Here is a 23,523-nt window from a genome sequence, read left to right as displayed (position 1 = left end):
CATGAGTAAATAGTTTTGAGCACTAAAGCAGAGGTAGACATGTATGAGTAAAACTACTTTAATCGTAGTGGAAAGGTTTTTCTCAATAAGTTCACTAGAAGGTATCCAAACATTGTAGCTCTAGAGTAAGATTAGATCTGGAATGTTCCTAAAGATGGTTTACTGTTTATGTGACCCTAGATTTGGTTAACATCGTGAGTAATACGATGCTCCACTAGCCCGCTACTTCCTTCTTGGCCATGCATGTAGCCTGCATCGCTCTAGAGTAAGCAACTAGCTTAAACATGCTTTAGGTAGGTTTACTTCTGTCGTTGGTCGCTTTTAATGCAAGATCACATTTATTGTCATATTAATAGTCGACCTAGAAAATAAACAACCATCGACTCACGGAGTCGATCGAGGCAAATCGCACAGGCCAATCCACATGATCTGGCTAGGATTTAAGGTTTAACTGATTGTTGTGTATCTATAGAGTGGTACACTGACACCAACATCCCCTTCTTAGTTGCAGGTCAAGCCAGGTGGCACACCCTAAACCCCCCATACATGGAGTCGCAGTTAGGAGGGACGACCGCAACATCAAACACACCTCCCAGCTCCTAGCATGTTGGCTGCCAAGACGACCCCTAGTAGGTTCGCACGACCCTAAAACTTAGGATTAGTAAGTTCGATTCAAGATTTTAGTTGTTTTATTGAGCAGGGGAGGGGCGCCGGTGCATGTATCAGTCGTGGCGTCACCGTCCATTACGCCTGTGAAGCCTAAAGTCACGAGGAGGTCCCTGCCACACCATCCTCATAAGCGACTCAAAACTTTTGTCTGCTTACTCTCGTGGTAGCCAGACCGAGATGAGAGAAGAAAGGGGCGATAATGGCAGCTAGGGTTCGGTGCCGCCCGAGCTACCTTACGGGAGACGACACAAAGATTGAAATTATGGTTTCTCACTCGAAATATAAATTTTATTTATAGAGATACAGGTTAGACGCACTGAGATTGGGCAGGTCTAATAGAGCACACGTCATTATAATGGTTTGGAGCGTGTGTAAATAACTATTTATTTAAATACTACCTATAATATATACGCACACCACTAGCTATAAGTTGAATCAAGGGTGTCGTTCAGAGGTCGAGTCCATGCGAAATATATGAACTACAAAGGATTTGACTCGTATCAAATATGAATCATGACGTATGTGTCGACATTTGGGGAGGGAAAATTGTGTATAATTTTGGTTTTAAATATTAAATGCTTATCATTTCAATTTACGATTGGTTTAATTAAACATAGATTGATCTAGATTTAATTAGATATTTTTGTTTTTTGACATTCGGCACAACTAACTAACTAACTACCTTAACTGCCGCGGCGGCCCAGATCCACCGAGACGTGTGTGATGTGGTCAGTGGTCCGCATGCCATGGCGACCATTCCTCCTCCCCATCGCGCAGAGCAGAGGGGAACTGATCGACGATGGCGCGGCGCCTCCTCCTCCTCCTCCTCCCCATTATTCTTACGTCCTCCGCTACCGCTAGCAAGAACAAGAGCAGCAGCCTGCTGCCACTGCCAGACGGCCCAGACCCTTGCTCCGGCCGCCGCATCCACATCCGCTGGCTCCCCGCGCGCTTCAACACCCACCTCCTCCTCTACTGCGCCACGGCGTTCCCGCTGGCCGACCCAGACTCCAAGTCAACTCCGGCGTGCGCGTCCCTCGCGAACCACGGCCTGGGCCCCCGCACCCACAACGGCACCCGCTCCTGGTACCGCACCGACGCCCGGCTGCTGGAGCCCTTCTTCCACCGCCGCCTCCTGGAGCGCGCATGCCTCGTGGCCCGACCCGCCCAGGCCGACGCCGTCTTCCTCCCCTACTACGCGGCGCTGGACGCGCTGCCCTACGTCCTCCACCCGGACCTCCTCAACTCCTCCGCGCTCCACGGCCTGCCGCTCGCGCGCTATCTGGCGCGCAACCAGCCGCGGGTCCTGGCGCGCCGCCACGGCCACGACCATTTCTTCCTCCTCGCCGGCACCGCCTGGGACTACTCGCAGCCGCACGACGCCGAGCCCCGGATGTATGGCACCACGTCGCTGCTCCGCCTCCCCGAGCTCGCCAACTTCACCGTGCTCACGCTCGAGTCGCGCACCTGGCCCTGGCAGGAGCATGCCATCCCGCACCCGACCTCCTTCCACCCGTCCTCGCTGCCGCGCCTGCGCTCCTGGACCGCCCGCGCGCGCCGCTCACGCCGCACCGCGCTCATGCTTTACGCCGGCGGCGTCTCCAGGCCGTCCAGGCCCAACATTCGGGGCGCCATCCTCGCCGAGTGCGCCAACCGCACGTCGTCCAAGTCCAACAACGTGTGCATCGTCGTCGACTGCTCCGCCGCCGCGTGCGCGCTCAACCCCGTGGCGTACATGCGCCCCATGCTCAGAGCAAACTTCTGCCTGCAGCCGCCCGGGGACTCGCCATCCCGCCGCTCCACGTTCGACGCCATAGTCGCCGGCTGCGTCCCGGTCTTCTTCGAGCACGCCGCCGCCAGGGCGCACTACGGCTGGCACCTGCCCCGCGGGAGGTACGACCAGTTCTCCGTCACCATACCAAAGGACTCGGTGGTGATGGGGGACGTCAGGATCACCGACGTGCTGGCGGCGGTGCCCGCGGACGAGGTCGCCAGAATGCGGGAGCGCCTGCTGGAGATAGCGCCCAGGGTGGTGTACCGGCGGCACGGGAGCGCGGCGGACCTGAGAGAGTCCACCAAGGACGCCGTCGACCTCGCCGTGGAGGGCGTCCTGAGGAGGATACGGAGGCGGGTGAGCGCGCTGGAGGACGGCCACCCGGACGCCATCTACGAGCTGGAGGACGACGACGGCGCGCACTAGCTACGTAGCCAACATTCAAGTATTTCGATTCTTCTTGTAACCAACATTTGATTTCATTTTGGGATTGATTTGCAAGCAAGAATTATTTGTGAGCAATGAAAACAGAGGTAATTAAGAGGAGTAGTTGTTGAAGTCTTGGTACGCTCGTTCCAGCAAATGGTGATCGTCCCACTCGTCTCGGTACGTTTCTGGGCACTGCACCTTCTTCCTCTTGGCGGCGTCGAACATGTCTTTCCTCCACTCCTCCACTCTGCCGGCGTGCCCACCACCGCACTGCTCTGCCAGCCACTCGTCGTACTCGAACTGGCTGTGCTTCATGCAGTGCGTGTACCTGACGGGCCATCCCACGGTCTCCAGCTCCGAGTAGAGCGCGCTCACGTCTTCCATCATCTCCTCTGAAGGGAGCTGGATCCGGCCCGACAGAGCGCCGGCGACCCAGCTGGCCTGGATCTGGAACATGGGGAACGGGATCACCTTGAAGGGCAGGCCGACGAAGGCGAGGCGGGGAGCCAGCTGAGGCACGAACACGTGCTTGTACAGCGGGTGGACGCGGTTGTCATCCACGGAGACGACGGCGCCGTCGCCCGCCGGCGCCGCCGTCGTCGGGAGGAAGGGGAAGCTGTACGTGTAGCCGGTGCAGTGCATCACGACGTCCGCTCTGACGGAGCTGCCGTCTCGGAACACGACGGTGGTGCCGTCCTGGTCGGCGCGCTCCACCATGGAGCGGAGCCAGAGGTTGCGGTAGCCGGGGAGCGTGTGGCAGGTGGCGGTGGGGGCCGATCTGTCGGCCATGTGTACCTCCCTGGCCACGCCGGCGATTTCCCTGGATATGTCGGCCCCGCTGTTGCTGGCGCCGATTATGACCACCACCTGGTCCGCGAACGGGGCCGGCACGCGGTAGCTGTGGCTGTGCATCTGCTTGCCCGGCGGCCAGGCGTCTAGGCCGGGGATGTCGGCGGCGGCGGTTCTCGGCTCCGTGTAGTGTCCGTTGCAGACCACGACGGCATCAAACACCTCCTCCTGCTCCTGCTCGGACTCGTCTCCGGCTGCGTTCCGGCGCCACCTCACCCTCCAGCCGCCGCTGCTCCCCTCGTCGTTGTCCTTGCTGACGGCGAGCACCTCCGTGCGGAGGCGGATGAGGCCGTCAAGGTGGAATCGGCGCGCGAAGGCCTGGATGTAGCGCAGCACCTCCTGGTGCCGAGGAAACCTGCGCGCGTCGGCGGAGTCCGGGACAGCGGCGAAGGGGAAGTCGAGGAAGCCCATTACCTCGCGTGGCAGGTTGGTGCGCAGGGACGCGTACAGGCTGCTGGAGCGGTGGCGGTCGTCGTGGTCGTACAGCCAGGTGCCACCGACTGCGTGGGCGCGCTCGAACACGACGGGCACGTGGCCCCTCGCGCCGCAGCTCGCGCGCGGCGGCCAGCCCCGCGGCTCCCGCGCCGATGACGGCGACGCGGAGCGAGAGCGGAGGCGGCATGGCAATGAACTGAATTGCCGGACGTGCTGTGTTCTTTTTAAACATATGAGATGCAAATAGCCATTTGATGTACATATTATAAAATCGCGATCTAGACCTAAAATGGCCACTTAGAAGACCAAACATAACCGCAAGGGCAAGGACAACATCAGCTCTTCCTAAAAGACAAACTAAAACCATAGTATATGTATATTGTGTACCTTACTAGATTCAATCCAAGTACTAGTCATTTTTGCTTGCAAGGTTGTCGATCTCTACTTCAGCTAAACTAATTAATATTCCCTCGAGATTCAATTCTAGCTAAAATAAATGCTCAAGAATCCTTTAAAATTTAATAATCTTCTGTCTAAAAAATCATTACCATGCTAGCTATATATTTTTACCATCAATTCATAGTGTTTAACATCATAAGATTTAGAGGTTTAGGTCTAGCTTAAGACAGACTTTTATAATATATAACTCACATATTACTAATGATCTTTACAACGACATCCATACATTACTTAAGATCATATACAACAATACTAACTCAGATTGTAGACAAGAATTACAATAATAAAAAATGCACTATATATGCCCTATACGTCTTTTGAGGAGTTTGAATTTACCACTTTATTCTAAACGAGCAATGTTGCGTCACGCTGGTGATAATGATAATGAGCTAGCTGGATTTAGCTGTTGGTGTGGGTGATGGATATCCTGGATCATGACTTGGATATGCTTCATGGGCCATCTGTGAGGCCTCCGATGGGTCGTCTATGGAACACGTTGTGGGCCTCAGCAAGAGGCAACCAAAGCCGAGTAAAGCGGCCTCACGCTTGGTCAAAGGGATATCCGGAGACGCGTCCCATGCGTGCAGCCGTGCGCAAGTCTCGCGAGGAGCTAACCGAACTCCGGAAGACTTGGCACGTCTGTAGCGGATACGCGTATAGGATTTCGATCTATACAAAGTTATCTCCTCAGTCGGTTATAAGGCTGACGAGGCACCCTACAAAAATATTAGACACCCCGTTAGACTCCATTAGACCTAGCCAAATCCGTTCACCACTCTCATCTTTTACCTTCAGCAACCATTTGTAATCCTCAAGCTCAGAATAATATAATCACTAGAAACTCATAGGACGTAGGGTATTACACATTCGAGCGGCCCGAACCTGTATAATTTGCTGTATCCCATCATGCCCCGCACGAACCATTGAGTTGCGATCGACGTTGTTGTCCTCCCAAAAGCACTGCGTGGTATACCCCGTAGTGCGCCGTCGGTACCAAACGCCAACTGCTGGCGTGCCAGGTAGGGGGTGTGATGTTGATTCACGACAACTCCATGGCCATTGTCTTCAACACTGTCTTCGACTTCGTCGTTGGGGTGGTCTTCCACTTTGGATCCTCTCCCGCGTCGCCGACCAAAGGGGCGCTCTGCATCACGTGGCGGATGTGGAGAAAGACACCCCGGGGTCCCGCATCGCCATCCCAACGGAGGAGAGCCCCCTACCGAGTTCCAGGATGGCCTTGGTGATGGCCGTCGCTGAACCCCATTCGGTTATGGCTAGACCCGTGTCGGCACGTCCCTGGACCCAGGGACACCGACTTACTCGCGCACCGCGTCAAGCCACCCTCATCCCGACCAGGCGCGTGACCGTTTTGTACCTCCACTGCCATCGGCCGTTACAACGATCCCGATGTGGTGGACCCCACTGTCCATCTCACTAACTCGGGTCTAGACCCGGATCACTCGGAAGAGAGATGGGACCAAGGTCCCCATGCTCCTAGGCCCAGTAGGGCGCGACCGACCTAAGTCACGATCGTCCGGACCTAGGGGGTCGTTACTGCACCTATGACACCGAGGTTTCCGCTCTACTACCCCAATGTTCTCTGCATCAATGCAGTGGTGGAGAATGGCTCTATCTCCAATGATGAACCAACCGTACATGGGGAGGAGCCCTCGCAGCATGAGGCGTGTCACCGGTGGAACCACCGCCGCAACATCCTGCGTCATCACACTACCGGGGAGCGAGACCCAACTCAACCTATTTCTCCGAACAAGGCATCTGATGTCGGGGAGACTCCCGATGAACGGGGTTCTCGCCTACAAAGGAACTCCCGGCGCAGGAATTGCTGTCTCGCCCAGAAGCGTGAACACGAGGCAGCCTAGCGCCACACCGGGACCTCGTGGGAACATCTTCCTCTCCCCTGCGACCTATAACCCGAGTTCGCCTAGGCCATGCAAACCCTGAGTCAAGCTGGTGGTGTGTAGCTCAGATGGCAAACAATCTACCTCACACGCCCGGCAACGAGTGATACCAATAGGTCCTCACTAAGGCAACAAACCACCTTCTTTCGCCATCCCACCTAGATGGCAACATGTGTCACCACATCAATAGCCGGCGTGACGTGCGAACAAGCATCGATGGATTGCGTGCCTAATTACACGAGGAGGAAATGAAACCCCATGGGGAATACGAGCGGGAGCATGGAATCCCACACTAGGGAGCCATGGGCCGGGTTGACTCCACCGCCTCGATAAATAGACCAATGTCTCACCGGTCGGCTCGAGATCGACTGGAGGATCCACGTCACCCGTCACCGCCACAGGACCACCGCCACGATCGTGTCCGCGATGACTGCTCGGAAGCCCGAGGAGTGTTTGGGGTCTTGATCTTTACCCCCCGGTTGCATGTGGTCCAGTGGCCGCCTAACTTTAAGGTCTCCAATGTTGACAAGTACGAGGCCAAGCTAGACCCCGAGGGCTGGTTAGCCGACTACTCGATCGCGGCCAGGGCCGATGGGGCATCAGAGGATGTCATGGCGGCATACCTTCGATCGTGGTGGGGCAAGGCGCGCTCCAGTGACTCTGACATCTCCCTCACCATTGTATCGACCGTTGGGCTGACTTCTACGACCGCTTCGTCGCCAACTACCAGTCACTCTCCGATAAACCCGCCCAGCCATGGGACCTCAAGTCTATCAGGCGCAACGATGACGAGTCCCTCCGCTTGTTCTTGAAGCATTTCCAATCCATGAGAAACTGCATCCCCGACATCGTCGAAATGGCGGTGATCGAGGACTTCTACCGGAGGTCTTGCGATGGGGCATTCGTTTGAGCTATCCTTCAGAAAGCCCCGATGACCTCTGAGCAATTTGACTCTTTGAGACTAATGTTTTTGCTTGAGTGCTTGTAATACAGTCTCAAAGATGGATTGAAAGGGAAAAGGTGGACTTGGACAAAGAAAAGGTTTCCACTGCATTCCGGTATCAATGACCCTTGTTCCAAGTCACTATTGTGTTCTCTCGTTGCCCTTGGCTCTTCGTTGCAATTTTTGTGAGGCAATGGGGTCAAAAGGCCACTAGGTCTTCTGTTTTGGTGCTTCATGCCAAAGAGGGAGAAATTAAGGCCAAAGCAATTGGATCAACTACCACTTGTGAATTTTTCAAAAATTTTAGTGTAAGTATACTTGATTTTTGATCAAAACTCTCTTATTGCAAAAACTACTCTCTTGTGGGGGAGAAATTTGATTATGGGAAAAGGGGGAGTTTCTGGCTTTTGATCAAAACTAGTCTTGAAAGATATTTTGATTTGCCAAAACAAAGTGAATTTAACATAGAGATAGGAAAATGAATTTGTTTTGCAAAAACAAACCAAGTGGTGGCAAAATGATCCAAATATACCAAATCATGTAATAACTCTATTGGTTTTGAGTTTGACTTCAATTTGCACCTTTTAGCTCTCATTTGGATATGTTAGTACATTTTAAGTTGGTTTTGATGTGTTGGCATAAGTCACCAATAAGGGGGAGATTGAAAGGGAAATGTGCCCTTGGGCCATTTCTAAGTGTTTTGGTGATTAAGTGCCTAACACATCACCTTGATCTAACATACAATTGTGAGTATGAGCTTAGTGTCAAAGAGAAGCAAATTGGGAGTTGTAAGAACAAATTGCAAACTCTACAATATTGTAGAATCAAAGGTACGATTCTAGCAGTTAGTAAATTGGTTTTGGTACTAACTATGTTCTACTAAGTGCTAGGGATCTTCTCAGGTCAAGAGAAATTCAAATAAGAAGTTTGGCTAAGTCCAGCCAAACTTGCACCAGCCTACGGTGCACCGGGTAGTGTCCGGTGCCAGGCTGACGCGCCCGGTGAATAGGCCGCTCTAGGGAAAAATTGAGGGCACCGCGACTATAATTCACCGGACTGTCTGGTGTGCCAGTCGCGCGCTCAGCCAAAGTCGGCCACATGATCAGTGAGCGCCACGTGTGCCCAGCCAACAGTCACTAGGCCGCACCAGACTGTCCGATGTGCTATGGGACCAGAGGCTGGCAATGGTCGGCTTCGCCAAACAAGGAAGGGAATCACGCATTGTTCACTGTCCGGTGCGTCCATGGACAAAAGGCAATCAAGGCCTTCCAAATGGACCTCCAATGGCTCATAGAACCCTTGGGGCTATAAAAGGGATCCCTAGGTGCATGGAGCAGTACACCAAGCATCCATTAAACATTCTACAACACCAAGACACTGCGACCATGCTTTTGATTCGATAGATTGAGATTTGAGCAAGTGTTTGAGCTGAAACTCCGCTGTGCTGTCTCTTGTGCTCCTCTCTCGACTTATGTGTGTGTGTGTCGCTTCGATTTTGTCTCTTGTGTGTGTACTACTAATCCCCTTACTCTTGTGATTTATTTGTGATCAACTCTGTAAGGCGTGAGAGACTCCAAATTGTGGAGATTCCTCACAACGGGAAAAAGTAGGGATAAGAAAGAGAATCGTGGTACTCAAGTTGATCAGTGGATCACTTGAGAGGGGTTGAGTGCAACCCTTGTCCATTGGGACACCACAACACAGACTAGGCAAGAATTTTACTCTTACCGAACCACGAGATAAAATCGCCGTGTCACTTGTCTTTTTACCTTATAGCGATTCTACTCTTTCTAGTGGTTCACTTCACTTCATAATTGCTCTAAGTTTAATACTCACCTTGTGAGAGCAATTAAGTTAAGTAAAAGAAGTTCACTCTTCTCATACTCTTCATTCAGACTTGGCCTTTTGCTTTCACTAGTCCAATATTAGTCCAAGTTTGTTTCATTGACCTATTTTTTACAGGATCACCTATTCACCCCTCTAGGTGCTCTCACCAGTTCACTGTTTCACCGAGTCACTAACGCTCTCACTTAAACCCCTCGGTCTCCTTTCCCTTTACATTGCCAGGTCCCCGACTCCGCCTCACCTAGCTCCAGCAAGGATGCGCCGGACTGACCATGGTAGCACGACACAGTCAACAGGGATGACACCGATGCAACCCCCGGACCTTAGCAGAGTCAGCCACATACTTAACTTGACCGCGGGGGCCCTGGAACTACACAACCGACGACCACGGCAGATGCGTTGGTACGGTGAGCACGATTCTCCAAGCACAACATGATAGAACTACAACCAATGATGTGAAAAGCACCAGTGATATACGACGACCATCGTGCCTGCGTGAATCGGGCCGGAGAGCACCAATTGGCCAGTTGACAGTAACGCTATCAACGACGTCGATCTGCGGCGACACGACCACATTATGAATGATAAGCAACAATAGAGTTAAAAACAGGAACTCGGCGAGCTTCACTGAGTCAATATGAACACGGAACACTCACCACACGACCGATAAACCCTTCGAGAAACACTGGCCACGGTGAGGGGGAGATTTCTATCGGCGTGGTCACCGCCATCAGAGACAGCTCTAGGCCACACTTTAGCAAATCAATAAGGGGATTAGGGACGAACTAATGGCTTTATCAAGACATGGAAGAGAGGCTAAACACGATGACATGCTGGGAGGACCACATGTGTACAGTAGGGTGATCTTTTTACCTTTGAAAGCTATGGCCATAACCCCAAACACCTGCTCGATTGTGGCTTTATCAGAGCTATTCACTGAGGATAACAAGAGCCATCTCCTTCTACTCTCTTACTGCATGTTTACCATGCAGGAAAAGGCATAGGGAAAAGTTGGAGTTCCCTTTCTGCATGTTGGACAACAAGGCAACTGCTAAACAGCTGAGTCAGCCAGGGAATGGATTTTTACACCTCCACAAGTTCATCCCAAGTGGTGTGGAGCTATGGCAGGTGAACCCCCTACTACACCATCTCTTTTGCATGCCACACCCGTAACTCCCTAGATTAGTCAGTGGATGGTGATAATTCATATATTTGTGACAACTTGATCTTGACAAACTTCTAGCACCTTTTACTCTACTTTTTATGTAGCACCAAGGTAATCTCTCTTAAACAAACTTGTACCCTGATAGATACTTTGCAACTTTGTTACGAGTATGCCTTAATACCTCATAGATCAACCACAAAAGAATTCCCAAATTGGACCAAACAAACCTGAATTTGCACAAAGTTTAGAAATCCAGAATTAAACCTTGAATCTTTGGACCACTTTTGCTACCAGCTCCAAATGACTTTAATGGTATGTACCTTAAGCAAACTTATGCACTAACATGTGGTCTTCCACTTTGTTAGAATGCCCTTGGTTCAGAGCTATATGGATTGGCCACTAACATGCCCCCAAAATTGCTTCGTACTGCAAAGACTAAAGGTCTGAAATTCTACAAAGTCAGAATTTTAGGATTAAACATTCCACTTTGGAACAAAGTTAACAAACAGTTCCATATGGTTTTAGGGTTGCACAACTTAATCAAGTTTTTACGCCAAGAATAGCTCTACAACTTTGTTACAGTGATCATATTGAAACAGTCCATAGATTAAAAGTTATAAAGGTCCAATTACAGCTAATTGCTAATATTTTTTTAGAATTGCAGACCCTATGTCACACCTGGTTTTTGGAAGGCAAACCGAATACGAACCATGTATGTGCCAGGATCAAAACTCACGTACACATCGATTACATAATTGTACATCATCACACAATGCTCAAAGTAAATAGCGAAAAGGTACTTTATTTACAACAAGATGTCCAAGACATCCACATAGTCTAATACATAACCATAGTCTTCAACATTACTATCAAAGTGAGGAAATACGAAACGTAGTAGATAAGCCTACACATGCAGCTGACTGGGGGTTTGCCACTAAGATAAACTAGAACTCATCGTAGTCCTGAAACTCCTCAAAGTCCTCCATGTTGTTAGCATCTCCTCCTGAGCACTGAGTGCAGTGGGGACAACCTAGGTTGGGGGGTTTGTAAAGTAAGGGTGAGTACACATCAACGTACTCAACAAATGTCCCGTTTGGCTAAAGTGGACTAGTTGTATGTGGAGTTAAGGTTAAGCAGTTGGTTTTAGTTGGTCAAGTTTTTATTACTATAAGTAGAGCCAAATTTTAGTAATAAACTCAGTTATTACCTAGAAGCACTCCCTCCAAGAGGAAATACCAGAGATCAACATTATAACCATAAAAGGTCAGAGGACACTTGCCTTCACTAGGTTGTTGTTCAAGAAGATCTTCGGCAACACACTCAGGAACCACATGCCGCTCGTTGTCTAAATAAAGTGATCATACATTCAATACATTTGGAAAGTACAAATGAACAACAAATCAAACATGTACAATCAACTGAACACAAGTTGATAAAAACACCTAGAATATGTAGGGTAGACTTAAATGCTAGGGTTTAACATAATTAGAAAATAGTGGTTCCCTAGACATTATGGATTACATAGTTTAGTTCTACTAACTTTAGTGAGACACACAATTATACCAGGGATCATTCTTACATGGCACATTATTAATCTCACAACATTAAATATTCATTTGCAACTAGGGTTCTCCTTTTTATTTATTTAATAAACAAATGAATTAACACATACACTAACCTATAGTCTAGGTATAAAATTAGAGTGTACAGACTATGTATGGATATAATTTATTTGAACATAGAATATTCCTATGAACATTTTGCAATTTGAATCACTAAATTTGGAGTTCATATGAAAAGATATGAAATAAACAAGTTTTGAAGCTTGAAATATGAAAATAGGTCTAATTCTGTAATTATTTAAAAGTATAGGGGGCTGTTTAAAACAACACAGGGGCCTGCGCGTAAAGTCTAAGGACAGTGGGTTCTATTATCCGAAAACTCAGGGTCTCTTTAGCTAAAATTACACACGAAGGGGTACGAGGTGTTCTCGGCCATCGGATCAACGAGCAACATCCAGGATTAGATCTGACCGAACGAACGCGCGCACACGAATGCGGGCGCGACTGACCAGCTGGCCAGGGGCGTCAGTGGCCTGGGGCGAGACGATCTGATCGACCGGTCCCAGTCGTAGGGCGCGGGTGAGGGAGAGAGTGGAGAATGTTCAGATCCAGATCAGGCGGTCGGGATTAGATCGAGCCTAATTGAAATCGGACCGTTCGATTGGATTTGGGCGGACTGGATGCGTGCCAGGGGGTTTTGTCTCCACCGGGAAGCCAGGGGCGGCGCTCCCCGCGGGCACGACGGCGCCATCACTGGAGGCGAGGCAGACTGGGTCTCCTAGGGCGCGAGGGGTCGGTCTAGGTAGCAGGAGAGATTGGGGAGGATCATGCAAACTCCATGGCGGGGTCGGTTTTGTGTGAACGGGGGTGAGGCGGTCAGACGGCGGAGGGGAGTTCTCGGCGGGTCGGGGGATACTTTGGTGAACAATTGCGGGCAGGTAAATGGGAGATAGGGGAAAATAAGGCGGGGCTAGAATGGTTACCTTGAGGGGAGTCCCAGGAACGCACGAACAGAAGCAGGGGCGCGACGAGGACGCGGGTCGACGGCGGCGGCTCTCCGATTGCACAAGAAGTGCTCCGGTGAGCGCGGATCGGGCACACCAGATGAGAAAAGGGTGAATCAAAGGGTGTCCTGAGCTGCGGGTGATGCGGTAGAGCTTACCGAGGGAACGGACGCGACGCGGGCACAACGATGGTCACGGAACGGCGGCGGTCCCTAGTGAGCGGGGACGGAGCTCGGCTGGTCGCGTGCGTAGGGCGAGAGAGGGGGCGAGAGAGCTCGGCTGAGGGCGCAAATTAACGGGGGGAGTGGGCGAGCGGTATGCGGGCTTCTAAAGGGGCGAGGGCGTGAGAAAGTGGCCGGAGAACGCGCGGTCGTGGGCGCGTCCACGGCGGGGGACGTGGGCGAGAGGTTAGGGAAGCGGAGGGGGTTGACGGGTGGGGTCCGCAAGGCAGAGAGAGAGGAAGCACTCGCACGAAAAGAAACGGCGCCGACAAGTCGGCCCCACAAAGCAGCGAGCGAGAGAGAGAGAGAGAGGGAGGGAGGGAGAAAGAGCGCGTGGGTTGGCGCCGACAGGCGGGACCCGCCTGTCAGGCACCGAGGGCACGTGGGCGTGCGTGCGCGCGGAGCTGGGCCTAATGGGCCGACTTGGGCTTAATTGGCTTTTCTATTTTCTAGGGAATTTCTAATAGCTTTTCTATTTATTTTATCTAGGGTTTTCAATTCAAATTCAAATCAAGTTTCAAATTCAAACCAAATCAAACATGTGCAACAATTCAAAGAATATTTGGAGCTCAACATGATGCAACATTTCATGACTCATATTGTTTGGACAAAATAAAATAAATAATCCCTCTCTAATTAAACTAATTCTACAAAAAGAAGAGGAGAGAGTGAAACTAGAGAGAGAGAGAAGAGTAACACCTGAATTTGGTTGATAATTAGAAAGAAATTTTATACCCCCAAAATCAGTGTGTTACAGACTTATCCCCCTTAAAAGAATCTCTCCCTCGAGATTCAGGGCTGGCTAGCAAAGAGTTCAGGGTACTTGGCTCTTAGATCGTCTTCTCTTTCCTAGGTTGCTTCTTCTTCTGAGTGGTGGTCCCACTTGACTTTGCACATCCGGATAGTGCTCCTCCGAGTGACCCGATCTGTTGTCTCTAGAATTTGAGGCGGGCAGCCATGTCGTCGTCTTCATCATTGTCTTCATCGTCGTCGTCATCGTCAGGCGTCTCCGGCGATGGCTCCCTCGGGAGACCATCCCTGTCCTGTCGACGACGGAGCCTTTCTAAGGCGTCCCGAGCCCGCGTCCGCTCGCGGGCCCGAGCCTTCTTCGCGTCCTTCTTCTCCTTCCTCTTCTCCGCGGCGACCCTCCGCGCAGCTCGGTCCACCGCGTCCTCCGGGACCGGCGGCAGGAAAGGCTTGTGATGCCCTACCTCCTGGAGACAGACAAAAAGTCTCGGTTGTGAGAATCAAGAGCAATCTGACACAAGAAGAAAGAAGGATCGGACACTCACCAGGGACACACACCCGCGGTCGGGACGCATCAAGGGCTGGGAAAGGGCGCCGGCGTCCGGCTTCCCTAACGTGCTGACTACCCGCCTGTGGAGGTCGTCGACGGGAAGGGGATCCAAAGACATCCGCGAACCCTCCAAGTCGACCCCCGCCGTCATCTCCCAAAGCGGCAGCCGCCGCTTCGTCAAAGGGAGCACCCTCCGGCGATGAATGGCAGCAACCACCCCCGCGGTGGTGAGCCCTTTTCCTCGCAGCTCCTCCAAGGCCTTCAAAAGGGGTTGGAGATTCTTCTGTCTGTCGCGCGGGGTCCCGTAGCGCCAGTTCTCGGCGGCGGCGGTCACCACTCGTTGGGAAAACGATGGGAGCCTCCCGTCGTCATTTCGGAGATAAAACCACCGGCGCTGCCACCCTTTGTTCGAAGACGCGAGGATGGCAGGGATGTACTGCAGCGCCCGCGCCTGCCTCAGCTGGAGGATGCAGCCACCGGCCCGCACCGCTATGCGAACCCTTCTTTCCCCAGTCGGCGAGGCAAAAAGCTCCGCGGAGAAACGATGGGTCCATAGGTCCCAGTGGGGGGCAATCCCCAAGTATCCTTCACAAACCGCCGCGAAGATGGCGGCTTGCGAGATGGAGTTGGGACTGAGGTTGTGCAGCTCCACCCCATAGACGTGCAGGATCGCCCGCATAAAACGGCTTGCCGGCACTCCGAACCCCCGCTCGTGAAAGGATACGAAGCTCACCACATACCCCGGCGGCGGGGACGAGGCGGCTCCGCTCGGAGGGGCCATCCACTCCGGCTGCGAGTCACCGGAGAGAGGGCGAAGCAAACCATCAGCGACAAGGGCCTCCAGGTCATCCGCCGTGACGGTGGAGAAAGGCCACGGGTCGTGCGGCAAAACAATGGTCACCCGGTCAGCCATCACCGAGCAGAAGAGGTGGCGGCGGAGAGGACGAGGTGCACGGTTTCCTTTCTCTGGCTATTCCCTCGGGTTGCGAAAACCTAAGTGGGAGGCGAGCAACAGAGTAGAAAACCGCCACCGGTCCCTCTCTCGAATATATGAAGGCCCAGGCAAGACCCGTTCAACACTTCGCCCGAACCCGCCGTGAGATTCAAAGCTCAAAGCAAGACGCCCGTTCCTCGAACGGCTCGCGCACGCGCAACGGCTGCCCCGCGAACCACTCGTCCCGTCGCATTAACTCTGTGGCAGGACAGACAACACCTTTGGCAGGCGAAGCAGGCGACGCTTCGCTTCCGCCATAATGACCGCGTCAAAAAAGGTGCGCCACGTCGTTCGATTTCGTATCCTTTCCCTTTTCCTCTTTCTCTCTCTTACAACAGGGACCAGGAAAGGGGATACCCCGAAAGGAATCCTTCTCCGCGAAGGAAACGGGCCCCGAGCCCCCCTACTGATCAGAGGTTCGAAGGCTGGCCCCTCGAAAGGGTTCAACAGCCGCCTCAGAGCACTCGGGCTCCGCGCCCACTACTGGTCAGAGGTTCGAAGGCTGGCCCCTCGGAAGGGTTCAACGGCCGCCTCAGGCCACTCGGGCTCCGCGCCCACTACTGATCAGGGGTTCGTAGGCTAGCCCCCCAAGGGTTCGACAGCTGCCTCAGACGCAGAGCGAGGGATGACCCTAGGTACGTTCGATACATAACCAAGGCTCGGGCTACGCTCCCGAGGTACCCTAGGACATTTCCGAGACCAACGGGAACGATTTTGTAACGGAATCCCACCAGAGGGAGGCATCGAGCCCTCGGACCCCGTCAAAAGGGGACCGGGTCCGGCAAATCACCCGCAGGTACTATTGGAGCGTGCCTCTGGGCCACTAGCCGACCCCTAACGAATGGGGCACGAGCGTCCACTCGGATTACCCGTTAGCAACTCACTGGAGACACCATGTTCGGCGCCCTCCGAGGGCAACATGGCGCTTTCCCCCCTCCTCCTTGCGGAAAGGCGACACAGGGGCGTATGTAAAAAAGTCGAGTCTGTCCTTGACCGTCCTCTCGCTCTGTGCGGAGGCTCGGGCGCTGCTCTCGCAAACCCGGCTCCGGCCAAACCGTTGACAACGTCAACATACCAGCCCGAGAACTTGGGACTCGACTGTGCACCCGGGCTACGGCCAGTTCGCATGAGGGAACAACCAGACCGGCCGAAGCATCACGAAACACATTAAGACCTCGAACGAGTCAAACCACTCCACCGAGGCCTCGGGGGCTACACCCGGCGGGTGCGCTCGCGCGCACCCACCAGAACGAAACGCAACCGAGAAAGGCCGGTCCCCTTGCAAAAAAGTGTGACAAAAGCCTCCAAGCGAGTATTAACACTCCCTTTGAGGCTCGAGGGCTACTGTCGGGGACCATAATTAGGGGTACCCCAAGACTCCTAATCTCAGCTGGTAACCCCCATCAGCACAAAGATGCAAAGGCCTGATGGGTGCGATTAAGTCAAGGCTCGGTCCACTCAAGGGACACAATCTCGCCTCGCCCGAGCCCAGCCTCGGGCAAGGGCAGCCGACCCTGGAGGATTCACGTCTCGCCCGAGGGCCCCCTCAAGCAACGGACACACCTTCGGCTCGCCCGAGGCCCAGTCTTCGCCGAGAAGCAACCTTGGCCGGATCGCCACACCGACCGATCGTATCGTAGGAGCATTTAATGCAAGGACGGCCTAACACCTTATCCTGACGAGCGCCCTTCAGTCGACAGAGCCGAAGTGACCACAGTCACTTCGCCGCTCCACTGACCGGCCTGACAAGAAGACAGCGCCGCCTGCACCGCTCCGACTGCTGTGCCACTCGACAGAGAGAGGCTGACAGCAGCCAAGTCCGGCCTCGGGCGCGATAGGAAGCTCTGCCTCGCCCGACCCCAGGGCCCCGGAAGACGACGAACCCTAAACCCTAAACCCTAAACCCTAAAACCCTAAACCCTAAACCCTAAACCCTAAACCCTAAACCCCGCTTGTAACCCACTACTGCAAGCGCACCCGACCTAGGCGCAGGACAAACACGAAGGCCGCGGGTTTCCCCTTTATGCCTGTCTCCTTGTTTCCCTCCTTCGTGCTCCGTCTCGCGCCGACCCATCTGGGCTGGGACACGCGACAACAATTTACTCGTCGGTCCAGGGACCCCCCGGGGTCGAAACGCCGACACTTTTACTCCTCATTTCCAAAATAAAAGTCATTTTGGCCTTTCTATAACATATCTAGACACTTCTTTAGACCAAAGACCTTACACCATGGTCATTGTATCAATTATTAGTAGCTATAGGCGAAGGTTTATTTCAGTTCAAACATACTTGCAGACACTACATTTCATTTTTATTATATTTTGTTTGTGTTGATATATGTTGCTTCTCACTCTGTCATCTTTATGAGCACTCACCACAAGGTGTGCTAGCTCAGGGACAAGATGAGCGACGCACAATGATATGGACCAGAGCACCATGGACGTCAAAATGGGTTCATACCTTGACCTTTTTTCTTAATTAATAGAAGTTTTTTCTCTCTTGGCCCACCAAGGTGCATTTCTCAACTTGACTATGACAAAAAAATTAATTGTTCGATAAGGGAAAGAAGGAATAATTTAATGGAGTTAAATAGATTGCTTGTTGATATCTGCTGCTTAAATGCACATGTAAAAAATGATTTCCCAGCGCCGCACCAGTCCAGCCGCCCACCTCGATGAACTTGTTAGGGACAATCTCTTCTCTATGCAATCTCTTTCTTAGTGTTGTTCATACTTTGTGAGAAAACCCGGTCTGAAATGGTTAGATGTTGGTAATGCTTTGTGAGATACTTGAGACTTATGTTCTTCAGTGTTGGATACTTATGTTTGTGTCCGAACATGTTGTTAATGATGTGAGAACTTGTTTGATTTATGGTGTTTGTGAGATATGTGATGTATATGTGATATCTGTGATGATTATGTGATATCTGTGATGTGATGATATATTATGTGATATCTGTGATGTATATGTTTTGTTTGTTTGGATGGAATAGAAAAAACAAATTGAAAAGATGTGTACTAGTCACTTTGCTGAGTGTAACACTCGGCAAAGAGGTTCTTTGCCGAGTGTCAGTGTCGTAACACTCGGCAGAGATGGAACACCTGGGCACCGGTAAAGCTTCTTTGCCGAGTGTTGTGACCATGACACTCGGCAAAGAAGCAAGCTTTGCCGAGTGCCTTCTAGCGCACTCGGCAAAGAAACTGACAAAGGGCCCCGCTGGTGGCCCCTTTGTCGAGTGTAGGCCGGTAGGCACTCGACAAAGAGGTAATCTCTTTGCCGAGTATATTAGGTGACACTCGGCAAAAGTAATCTCTTTGCCGAGTGTCATCTAGAACACTCGGCAAAGGCGTCGTCTCCGTTACAAGCCGTTATGACGACGACTTTTCTTTGCCGAGTACCGAGTGACACTCGGCAAAGACTTTGCCGAGTGCCCGATAAAAAGTACTTGGCAAAGAAGCCAATGCCGATGTACTGTTTGCCGAACTCTCTTTGCTGAGTGTCACATTTGGCAAACACTTTGCCGAGTGTTTTTAGACTTTGCCGAGTGCTTCAAGCATTCGGCAAAGCGCTCGATTTCGGTAGTGAAGGTGGAAGGCAGGATCCACATCTCCATTTGACTGCAACTCCAAGAATGTAAGGTAGTGTTTGCTTTAGTACCACCAGCGGCAACGGGAACAGAGCGAACTGTTGCCGGTAGCTATTGCAGTGAAAGTAATCACGTGATTTGTTTGGTTGCATTTTGTATCTGCTAAGCTCTGCGCGGGATCGGCTACCACCATGGGAGAGGCAATGAGATCCTACAGCTCAGTATCTCATCGCGTCGTGATGGATTATGGATTGGTGTAAACAAACGAGAAGAAATAGCGACGTGAATGATTACGGGCTGAAATAGGCAAATAGCCCCAACCAAACAACTCCTAAGAGTAACACCATGGATTTTTTTTAATATCAGTGATTCTCTGAATCCACCCGTGTCAATCTGTGCTCGACATTCTAGCTAGGGCCTTGATGTAATAAACCTCTTTAATTTGGAGTCCCAAACCAGAAAAATAAATTAATATTAGTTCTCCGATCCGAGCTAGTGCAATTATATTAATGCATAATATATGATGAGGTAGACGATTCAGGTGGCATGGACGAGTACGTCGTCGTCATGGACGATGCCAGCCTCCGCCGCCAGGCGCTTCTCCTTGTAGACGTATCCCCTGGCGACTGCCACGAAGGCCAGCAGGTCGACAGCGCTGATGGCGGCCAGCAGCCAATAGAACTTGTGGAGGCTGCCCTGGTCGAGGTCGTCGGTGAGCCAGGGCCTCCGGCCACCCGAGGTGGTGACGGCGTGCACGGCGCTGACGATGGCGGTGCTGAAGAAGAAGCCGAGCGACAGCGTGCTGAGGAATAGGCCCGTGCTCATGGTCTTCATGCCCCTGGGGCACTCGCGCAGGAAGAAGTCGAGCTGGCCGACGTAGGCGAAGGCCTCCCCGACGCCGACGAGGAAGAACTGCGGCACGAGCAGGAAGACGGAGGGCGTGGCTCCGGCGAGGGAGGCCGAGCGGCGCGCGCGCTCGGTGAGCGCGGCGGCGACCATGGCGAGGACGGAGAGGAGGAGGCCAACGGAGATGCGCTGCAGCGGGGAGAGGCCCTGCGGGTTGGCGGTGAAGCGGCGGGCGAGGGGCACCACGAGGCGGTCGTAGACGGGGACGGTGAGGAGGATGGAGCCGACGAGGAAGACGGTGAGGGAGCCGGCGGGGACCTCGAAGGCACCGCTGCCGAGGCGGCGGTCCATGGCCTGCGCCTGGGACACGGAGAAGGTGGTCATCTGGGCGTACACGGTCCAGAAGGGGATGGTGGTGGCCCAGGTGGGGAGCATCCGCACCACCTGCTTCACCTCCTCCACGTCCGTCAGCGTGCACGCCGCCCACTTATTGGTCTCGCCGGCGGCGGAACCCTCGGCCTCCTCAACGATGGCTGCCCTCTCAAGGAACCTGCACACCATGCATGCATGAGACATATGTGTATGCGTGCATGCATGCAGCTAGCAGCATGTGTGTGTGATTGGGCCCCAAAACCAAAGCAAATGCTGCACTTGCTTTTGTTCTGAATAACTCCAAATCAGAGTACAAACATCTTAATTAACTACTAGCTAGCTACGTACAAGTACAACAACACACAAGACACAAACGTACGGTGCGCACGATGCATACTTATCTATCATCTAATTAATTAATTACTAGCTAGCTACGTACGTACCTGCATTGCTTTGTGCGCGGCATCTTTTGCTTTCCCTTGACGTCCTCTCCGGCGGCCACCGCGTCTTGGACGTCGTACAGCATGTCCGGGTCCGGCGGCAGCGGCAGCGCGCGCTTCCTCCACGCGGCCGCCGTCACAGCGGCGATCTGCGTCAGCGGGGATCCCACCAGCTTCTTGAACCGGTACCTGCTGGTGCCCGTCACGAAGAGCAGCAGGCCCGCAAGGATGGCCGCGACGCAGGCGCCGTAGCCCCACCGCCGCCCCAGATGGTCCTGCACGTACACCAGCACCGTCACCGCCAGCAGCGACCCGATGCTGATGAAGAAGAAGAACCAGCCGAAGAAGCGCGCCATGCTCCGCCGCTCGCCGTCGTCCGACTCGTCGAACTGGTCGGAGCCGAACCCGGACACGCTGGACTTGAGGCCGCCGGTGCCCAGCGCCGTCAGGTACAGCCCCAGGTACAGCACGCCCAGCTGCGTACCGCTGGGCTCCACGCAGCTGCTCCTCCTGCTGGGGCCAGTGGGGTCCGCGCACGCAGGCGGCCGTAGCCCTGGAGCCGCCGTCGACACGGTCAGGACGCACATGCCCTGCAGTGTACAAAGTCACCGTCACCGACCGCCCGAGGAGATGCATGATGGCCACCACTCCACCAGATAATATAATACTAATACGTTCTTCTTACCGCCGCTTGGACTGCGGTGAAGATGGCGATGGTGAGGTATCTCCCGAGGTAGGTGTCGGCCACGAAGCCACCGAGGAGGCATAGCATGAAGGAGGCGCCGAGGAAGTTGGTCACAGCGTTGGCAGAGGCGGCGCCGCCGAGGTGCATGGTGCCGATCAGGTACGTCACCAGGTTCACGCCCACGCCCAGCGTCGTCAGCCGCTCGTTCAGCTCCACCACCAGGATCATGGCGGCGGACGACCAGCCGCCGGAGGAGGCGCGGACGGCAGGACGGCCCTTGTAGTCCCACGCGTCGTTCATAGTCGTCGTCATCTTACCCTCCGCCACGGTCTCAGGAAGCGCCGCCACATCAGACATCTCTCGCGTGGAGAAGAGAGGATGAAGTAGCAGGCAGCAGCACAGCCTCCCTCCACTGTTCGTTCTTATATTATATACAGGGAGGCCGCTGTCAACAAGCTAAGCTAAGGACCTCTTTGGAAACCCTAAGTTTTTAAGAAACAGGTTACTGAGGTGCTTCCAAACATTTTAGTTTATGTTTTAGTTTCTTATAAACTAAGATCTTGTTTGGAAGCAAGCTAGTTTTTTAAAAAGACTAGTTTTTATATTTTAGCTAGGAGAAGGTAGCTTCTTTGATTTTAAGAAACAGAGAATCTAATTTCTATAAACTGACGTGTAAATTGGTATGTTTGAAATCAGCTCAATTTCTATACTAAATTCATAAGCCAGTTTATTAAAAACTAGGTGCTTCTAAACATGTCCTAATAAACTAGTCTCTGCTAGCTAAAATTAGTTTATAGAAATTAAGTTGATCAGTTTCAAGAAATTAGAGAAAGAAACTAGATTTTTAAAAACTAGGTCGCTTCAACGATGGAGCTAACAACTGAGCTCACTGCCAGCAAATTAAGTCGATGAACGTAAAATCCAATGGGCCGGCGTGCGATCAGTCCAATGGATTGGGAAGAACCTAATCTTGCCATTTAGCTACGACACGACACACCGGCTATTAGTTCATCTATTATTTTTTATTTATCACGATTTAGTTTAAAAATAAACTAATGAGCAACAAATATTTTAGTTTAAAAATAAACTAACGAAGAACAAATATTTAAGAACGGATGTAGTATTAAGAGCATCTACAACAACATGGTCTATAAAAATGCCTTATATTTTTTTAAAAAGTATATTTTATCAAATTTAGGGCGCTAACAAAACATCCCGCTCTACAATAAAGCCTGAAATCTATATTATAGGGCATCACAATACGGTGTAATATATTTGAAGCACTTGAGAGGGTGTCATATAATTTTTTGACCAAATTTTATGAAAAGAGGCACTATTGTAATAGTTTTTACTACGTATTGTGAAGAACCTAATCTTGCCATTTAGCTACGACACGACACACCGGCTATTAGTTCATCTATTATTTTTTATTTATCACGATTTAGTTTAAAAATAAACTATTTCAATTTAAAAGCATCGATTTAATTCATTGTTGGAGATGCTCTTATACATTGCATTTTACTACGCTACTACAAGGGCATCAGGCCCATGACATTAATTCCGGTTAAATTGTAGCCCATATCAAAACGAGATCTATAAGGTCGGTTGATAATGGATATGATCCCAAAAGCTTATTAATACTAGTTGGTATTAAAAATTGATACTAAAGAATCCACCGTAGTTTCGGTTGCTCGCAAAATTAGGTATTAAAGGATACCCTTTAGTTTTGTCACTAATTGGTACTAATGAAGTTCGTCGAGAGTTAAAATAAAACGAAAACATCTCCTTTGTAGTAATAAATAGCTATATAACCAGAGTGGTAGAAGGGAACTCACGGAGCCGCAAGTTTTGGATTTGAATCCTAACATCGCATGCGTGCATATTCATGCAAAATTTGTGACTTGAGACACGTGCGTGCTTGTACCGGGCCAGACAATTGCGACTAAAAGTACAAGGCTTTTGTCCTGATTGCATAGTACCGATTGGAAATCTAGCATTAAAAGCATCTAAGCCCTCACTGGTGATTAATA

At 51.8% G+C, this 23,523-nt stretch overlaps 2 protein-coding genes and 1 pseudogene across 2 annotated transcripts; 1 reads left to right on the top strand and 2 right to left on the bottom strand.

Annotated features, from left to right (window-relative positions):
* Nucleotides 1–1,474: 1,474 nt before the first annotated feature.
* LOC100381635 (uncharacterized) lies at nucleotides 1,475–2,999 on the top strand. The gene has a single exon (NM_001174451.1). The coding sequence runs from the start codon at nucleotides 1,816–1,818 to the stop codon at nucleotides 2,875–2,877; it is 1,062 nt and encodes a 353-aa protein (NP_001167922.1). The 5' UTR covers nucleotides 1,475–1,815; the 3' UTR covers nucleotides 2,878–2,999.
* On the bottom strand, nucleotides 2,892–4,343 carry LOC103630509 (flavin-containing monooxygenase FMO GS-OX-like 4; annotated as a pseudogene).
* Nucleotides 4,344–19,482: 15,139 nt separating this feature from the next.
* Nucleotides 19,483–21,911, bottom strand: LOC103630501 (protein NRT1/ PTR FAMILY 6.3). The gene is made up of 3 exons (XM_008651564.2): nucleotides 21,494–21,911; nucleotides 20,812–21,398; nucleotides 19,483–20,546 (listed from the first exon to the last, which is right to left on the bottom strand). The coding sequence occupies exons 1-3, from the start codon at nucleotides 21,848–21,850 to the stop codon at nucleotides 19,688–19,690; spliced, it is 1,803 nt and encodes a 600-aa protein (XP_008649786.1). The 5' UTR covers nucleotides 21,851–21,911; the 3' UTR covers nucleotides 19,483–19,687.
* Between the last annotated feature and the right edge of the window lie 1,612 nt (nucleotides 21,912–23,523).

The sequence above is a fragment of the Zea mays genome, chromosome 1, assembly GCF_902167145.1.
Source record: "Zea mays cultivar B73 chromosome 1, Zm-B73-REFERENCE-NAM-5.0, whole genome shotgun sequence".
Classification (NCBI taxonomy): Eukaryota; Viridiplantae; Streptophyta; class Magnoliopsida; order Poales; family Poaceae; genus Zea; species Zea mays.
The sequence above is the reverse complement of the archived record's forward strand: the minus strand, read 5'-3'. Positions and strand labels throughout refer to the sequence as shown.